The sequence below is a fragment of the Penaeus vannamei genome, chromosome 5, assembly GCF_042767895.1.
Source record: "Penaeus vannamei isolate JL-2024 chromosome 5, ASM4276789v1, whole genome shotgun sequence".
NCBI classification, from domain to species: domain Eukaryota; kingdom Metazoa; phylum Arthropoda; class Malacostraca; order Decapoda; family Penaeidae; genus Penaeus; species Penaeus vannamei.
The window spans coordinates 30602881-30610380 of NC_091553.1; the positions used below are offsets into that span (position 1 = coordinate 30602881).

At 41.8% G+C, this 7500-nt stretch overlaps 1 protein-coding gene across 4 annotated transcripts in view; it reads left to right on the top strand.

Annotated features, from left to right (window-relative positions):
• LOC113800835 (solute carrier family 23 member 1-like) overlaps positions 1-7500 on the top strand; it is a 16305-nt gene that overhangs the window by 5316 nt on the left and 3489 nt on the right. For all 4 annotated transcript variants that reach the window (XM_070122061.1, XM_027351631.2, XM_070122062.1 and 1 more), the window contains 7 exons: positions 218-375; positions 2646-2845; positions 3172-3298; positions 4034-4154; positions 5017-5158; positions 6972-7085; positions 7440-7500. The exon at positions 7440-7500 is cut by the window's right edge and continues 79 nt beyond it. In XM_070122061.1, the coding sequence (XP_069978162.1) occupies positions 218-375; positions 2646-2845; positions 3172-3298; positions 4034-4154; positions 5017-5158; positions 6972-7085; positions 7440-7500 (923 nt within the window). The remainder of the gene's footprint in view (positions 1-217; positions 376-2645; positions 2846-3171; positions 3299-4033; positions 4155-5016; positions 5159-6971; positions 7086-7439) is intronic.

The window sequence follows — 7500 nt, forward strand, 5'->3', positions numbered from 1 at the left end:
TATCATCGTTTATAATATATTTGAAAGATATCGCCATGTATAACATCCTTTACAATATATATTAGCAAGATATCGCCAAATATATCACCATTTACAATATATATTAACAAAATATAGCCAAATATATCACCATCTACAATATACATTAACAAGATATCGCCAAATATATCACCATTTACAATATATGTTAACAAGATTTCGCCACCTATCCCCGCAGCACTACCTGACGATGGCCACCTCGTCCATCGCGATCCCCTTCATCCTCGTCGGCCTCCTCTGCATCGAGGAGGCCGACCCCGCCAAAGGACACCTCATCTCCACCATCATCTTCGTGTCGGGCATCATCACCCTCCTGCAGACCACGCTCGGATGCAGGTGGGAGAGCGGGGGGGGGATGGATGGATGCGTGGGTGGGTGGATGGATGCGTGGATTGATGGATGGATGGATTCAAGAGTGGATAGACAGATAGATAGATAGGTATACAGGAAGGGAGCGTTGGGTGTAGGGGAAGGAGGCTGGTGTTGGGGCGGATATGGGTATAAGGGGAGAGTTTGGGAGATTGGTATTGGGCGTATGGGGGAGGGAGTGGGAGGGGGGGGAGTGGATCACTGTGTGTGCACGCCAGGGGGAGCGGGGTTAAGTGTGGATGTGTATCTGGATGCGGATGTGAGCTTGTGTCTCTGTATACCATGAAAACTTGAAAATTCATATCTGGATTCAAACCCGCACATTATTTCCCCTTTCTATCCACCTTTTCAGATTTTTACCTTTTACCTTTTTATCTATTTTTCCCCTTTTATCCACCTTTTCCTCTGTTTCCATCTTTTCCCCATTTTTATTCGCATTTCCCCCTTTTAATACTTTTACCCTGTTTATCCAACTTTTCCCGTTTTTATCCACCTTTTTCCTTTTATCTATCTTTTCCTCTTTATATCCACTTTTTTCCTTTTACAAAGTTTAGAAGATAAACTTCCTCCTTCACCCATTGCCATGCTTTAATTCATTTGCTTTCAGATCCTTTGAAATCAAGTATCTGTTATCTGAACTAGATGAATATGGTGGAGTAGGCCCTAATGGCTTGTTTCCTTTAATTTTAAAAAGACTAAATGGCCAATTAACTGCTAAATTAGCCGTAATCTTACGCCTTTTAGTTCGTAAAGGGTCATTTCCAGAGTGCTGGCGCTTTGGTAATGATACCCCTATTCCCAAGGGCCCACTACAGTCTTCACCTACTGAATATAGGCCCATTTCAATTACACCAATTTTATCCAAGGTTTTTGAACGTTTGCTGGTCAAACGTCTTTCTGTACATTTGAGACCGTTTCTTCCAGAGACTCAGTTTTAAGTATTTTAACTGAATTTTTAACTGGTAGGCTGCAGCGTATGTATTCATGTTGATGGTAGTTTTAGCTCGTATTCTCATGTATCATCTGTGGTTCCTCAGGGTAGTATTCTTGGCCCTTTTCTCTTTATCTTATATACAAGCGATATGTGGTCTGGCATTACTAATAAAATGTCGGCATATGCTGATGATACTTTTCTCTATGCTGATATTCCTTCTCCGGCAACTAGGTAAATAGTAGCTAACAGTCTCACTGTAGACCTGATGATGATTCAATCGTGGTGTTCTCGGTGGGGAATGAAGTTAAATCCTTCTAAGTCTAAAGAAATGATTGTGAGTCGGTTTCGAACGCAGTTGCCTTAGCATCGAAGTCTGCTGATTAATGGAGTCTTAATCACTTTAGTGGATAACCTGAAGCTCTTAGGTGTAACCTTTGATTCAATGTTTACATTTGAGTTGCATATTAGGAATATGGCCCGGGCAATTTCATCAAAGTTTATCATTCGCAAGTGCAAGCAAATCTATGAAGATGACAACATTACACGTAGGTGCTTCTTTTCTTTTCTTCTGCCTCATTTTGAGTATTGTTCTCCTGTGTGGTTATCTGATGCATACTCACACTTAAGACTGCTTGATCGTTCATTTAATTCCATTAAATTTCTCCTGGACATTGGACATCGTAGAGTTATTGGGGCTCTTTCAGTCTTATACAAGATTGTAACCGATAATTCACATCCCCTCTATAAGTTTTTACCTGATTTTTATCAACCTGCAAGAATTACCAGTTCTATGACCCTCAATTCAATGACATTTGATGGAAGTCGATTGTCTACAAGTCAGTTTCCTTGATGCTTTTTTACTGCTATTTGTAGACTTTGGAATAGATTGCCTTCAGATATTGTAACTTCTTCGACTCTTGATAAGCTTAAAACGTCAGCTAACATGTTCTTCTTACGTAATTAGCTGACTTTTTTCATTCTTTCTTTGCTGTATCTTGACCTGCACTGACCCTTTAGGTGGTATAAATCTCGATTTTTTTCAGTGTGGTTCATTATATAGCTTAATATAATGATAATAATAATAATAATAATAATAATCCACCTTTTCCCCTTTTTATCTACCTTTTCCTCTTTTCATCGACCATTTCCCCTTTTTATCCACCTTTTTATCCACCCTTTCCTCTATTCATCCACCTTTTCTCCTTGTTCACGTTTTCCCCTGAATCCATGTCCCAGAGCAATGAAACAAAATCCCTGAGTCAGAAACCTTGAAACCGAGACTAAGAGCCGCCCCTTCGCCCAGGCTCCCGATCGTGCAGGGCGGCACCACCTCCTACCTCATCCCGACGATAGCGATCATCTCGACCCGCTACGAGGCGTGCGAGGCCCTGCCCGAGGACCTGACGGAGGCGCAGCGGCGGGAGGTCTGGCAGGAGCGCATGAGGGAGATCCAGGGCACCATTGCCGTGTCGGCCGTCGTGCAGGTCCTCGTCGGTTTCACGGGTGAGGAACAACGGGGCAGAGTGTATATGTACATACAAACACATACATAGATACAGACAGACAGGCACGCGCACACACACATGCAGATATGCGTATATAGATGTGCATATATAGATAGATTGATTGACTGATTGGAATAGATGTAGGTATCGAAGTGTATATATAGATAGATAGATACGCGCGTGTGTGTGTGTGTGAACAGCTTATCTCAACCAAAGTCCGATCTCCCGATTTCAGACGCTCACGTTCTCTTAAAAGGAGAGGCGTCGACAAACGTTCTCCCGAAAACGCTTAATTTGAACAGCCAATCTTCTCATTCGTTCCAGGGTTGATCGGCCTCCTGATTGGATGGATCACGCCCCTGGTCATCACGCCCACCGTCACCCTGGTGGGCCTCTCGCTCTCCGAGGTCGCGGCGCAGAAGGCGGCGCTGCACTGGGGCATCTCGGGAACGTAAGACACGAGGCCGTTGGGGTGGGTGTGGGGGGGGTGCGCCTTTGTCTGTAGGTGAATAGATAAGTGGATAGATAGATTGATAGAGAGGTGGATTAAAAGATAGATACGTGGATAAATAGATAGGTCGACTGGTATATATTGGATAGATGGATGGATGGATCAATAGATTGATATACAGTCAGAGAAATAGATAGATAGGTAAACAGATCGGTATACAATCTGAAAAATAGATAGATAAAGTGAATAGATTGGAATACAGTCAGAATGATATATAGATAGATAGATGATAGATAGATAGGATAGGTAGGTAAATAGACTGGTATACAGAGAGACAGGGAGGTAGAAAGAGATAGATATCTAGATAGATTGTTAGGTAAATAGACAGAGAGAAAGATGGATAGAAAGACCGACATTTATAGATATAGATACACACATGCATATGTAAGGAGTTCTATAGAGAGGTAAATACACAAATGTGTTGATTAATGGATAGGTAAAATGATAGATAGATAGACTGATAGATAGATGGACAAATACATTGACAGATAAACATGGCAATAGATTAATGTCTGTTTTGCGTACGAATTTTCGCTATTGTAACAAAGGTCAGTCACATACACAATACAACGAAAACTACAGGGGGACATCTTTCTCACGAATCCCAGCGAATATTTTTACCTTATCCTTATCTTTAACATCATCTTATATCCTTTCGTTCCGTGCCCTTCCTAGGACGATGGTGCTGATGGTCCTGTTCTCGCAGTACCTGAGGGAGGTTGGCATCCCCTTGCCCACCTACAGCAGGGCCAAGGGACTCGCCTCCGCCAGGCTGTATGTGTTCAAGCTCTTTCCGGTGAGGAGGGGCTTGGGGTCTTCGTGGCGCTGGAATTGCTTCTGTCTGAATCGTCTTTATTATTACTATCATCATTATTATCGTTATTACTATTGTTATTATCTTTTCTTTCTTTTTTCTTTTTTTTTTGCCCTTGCTATTGTTGGTACTTGGTGATTTTGTATCATCATTAATATTATCATTACCATTGATATTCTTATCATTATCATCACCATTAGCATTATGATTTCCAGTATCATTATTATCACCATATTTATCATTATCATCACCATACTTATCATTATCAGCATTATTATTAGTTTTTCTCATTTCATCTTCTTTTTTTCTGCTTCTCTTTCTCTTCGTCTTTATATCATTCTTGCTCCTCTTCTTCCTTTTCCTGTCCACCTCTTCTCCTTCCTTTTTCTTCTCCTTTATTCGTCCTCCTTTTCTTATTATTATTGTAGCATTAGTATCTTTGTTGTTATCACTATCATTATCACCGCCATTATTATCATTCCTCCACCCCCTCCTCCTCCTCCTCCTCCTCCTCCTCCTCCTCCTCCTCCTCCTCCTCCTTCTCCTCCTCCTCCTCCTCCTCCTCCTCCTCCTCCTCCACCACCACCATCACCACCATCGCCTCCTCTTCCTCCTCCTCCTGCTCCTCCTAAATAAAATAACTCATAACACAACCTTAACAAGACGAGACCAACCCCTGAAATCAATAAAAAGATCCTTCTTAAGAAAAAAAATCCTGAATTGAATAAAAAAAATTCTTCATAAGGAAAAAAAAAATCCTTCATAAGAAAAAAAAATCCTGAACTGAATGAAAAAAACCTTCATCAATAAATCACAAATCCTGACTCGGTTCCTCATTGGCCAGGTGCTGCTGGCCGTCCTGGCATCGTGGGCGCTGTGTGCTGTCCTGACCTCCGCGGGCGCCATCCCCGAGGGCAGCAGGGCGCGCTCGGACGCCGCGACGGGTCTCGTGGCCAAGTCGCCCTGGTTCAGGATTCCCTACCCGGGTGCGAGGCGAGCCGAGGGTGCTGGCGCGGGGGGCGGGGCCGTCCGAGTGGAGTGTGGGAGGAGCTTGTTTTCCCTTCTTTTCTTTTTTTAGATTTATGTGTTGTAGGTTGATTTATACCATATACACACATACATACTCGTACACATACATATGCACACACTCACACGCAAACGCACACGCACACCCAAACACAGACACACAAGCACACGCACACCCAAACACAGACACACACAAGCACACGCAAACCCAAACACAGACACACACAAGCACACGCACACCCAAACACAGACACACACAAGCACACGCACACCCAAACACAGACACACACAAGCACACGCACACCCAAATACAGACACACACAAGCACACGCACACCCAAACACAGACACACACAAGCACACACAGACCCAAACACAGACACACACAAACACACGCACACCCAAACACATACACACACAAGCACACGCACACCCAAACACAGACACACACAAGCACACGCACACCCAAGCCCAGACACACACAGGCACACGCAAACCCAAACACAGACACACACAAGCACACGCACACCCAAACACAGACACACACAAGCACACGCACACCCAAACACAGACACACACAAGCACACGCACACCCAAACACAGACACACACAAGCACACGCACACCCAAACACAGACACACACAAACACACGCACACCGAAACACAGACACACACAAGCACACGCACACACAAACACAGACACACACAAGCACACGCACACCCAAACACAGACACACACAAGCACACGCACACCCAAACACAGACACACACATATACACACACGCGCGGGCAAACACACACACACACACACACAAACACACACACACACACATACATACGCACAGAAACACACACACATATGTACATGTATATATAAACATATATGTGTGTGTGTGTGTGTGCATATGTTTGTATATGTATCTCTATATTTATATATATACATATATACACATATATACAAATATATATATATATATACACATACACACACACACACTCATATATATATATATATATATATATATATATATATATATATGTATATATATATATATATATGTATATATATATATATATATATATATATATATATATATATCATATCATTCGCACATATAGGAGAGTTTAGCGGTTAGACAGACAAACTGACTGACTGACTGAAAGATAGACAGATAAACATTTTGACTTATAGAGAGACAGACATAGATACACTCACAGACAGACAGAATAACTGACTGGCTGACAGAGAAGCAGGCTGATAGACCGATAGACAGACAGACAGACAAACCGATAGACTGATAGCCAAAGAAAAATACAAAAAAGAGAAAGGGAGAGACAAAGAGAGAGAGAGAGGAGGAGGAATAAATAAATAAAACCACCTCCAGACCAATTATCTTTCTTGTCTGTTTGTTTATTTGTTTGTTTGTTTGTTAGCCGAGTCCGAACCCACCCATTCACTCTTTTCAACAAGCTTTCATTTTTTCTCCTTGTCTCTTGAAAGTGATCAAAATCATTTCCGTGTCATTGAGGACATAATCAAGTAACAAACACTAAGAAAACGGACTTCAATAAGAGGAAAGGGTTTGGAAGCATAAGATTTCTGGTTAGAATTTTAATATAATATCTATCATTATTCTTACTTCTGAGGCATATCTATTGATGAATCTTTAACATTCCAAATATTCTAACATTATAATCCGACAAGGTGCTCGCCGTTAATGAGCTTAGCTGTTGACGAGACATATAATTTTGAATAATGAATAAATCTTTCCAGGGCAATGGGGTCTGCCCACAGTAACTCTCGCAGGGGTGTTGGGTATGCTAGCGGGGGTTTTCGCGTCCGTCGTCGAGAGCGTTGGAGACTACTACGTTTGCGCACGGTTGGCGGGTGAGTCTTGAGTGAAGGGCTGAGATTCCTCCTTTTCTTCCAAGTATCAAAATACTAATTTTAACATACTTTGTTTATACATATTATATATATGCATAATGGTGGGTGTATATATAATGTGCCTAATTATGCAATACTATGTAGAAATTACGAATTTCTGTATGATATCCAGCTATCGCTGAGAATGTTAATACAAAGGTGGCTTCTTGAAAATGAAAAATAAATCTATTATCTATATATCATTATAAAACTCATTTCATGTGAGAATGATAATAATAGCTTCCCTCAATATTCCAAAAAGCAAAACCTGGGCATACTTAATACAATACACGTAAAAAGAACTCACTTTTCCAGGGGCTCCTCCACCTCCTATCCACGCTGTCAACCGAGGTATTGGCACTGAAGGACTCGGTTG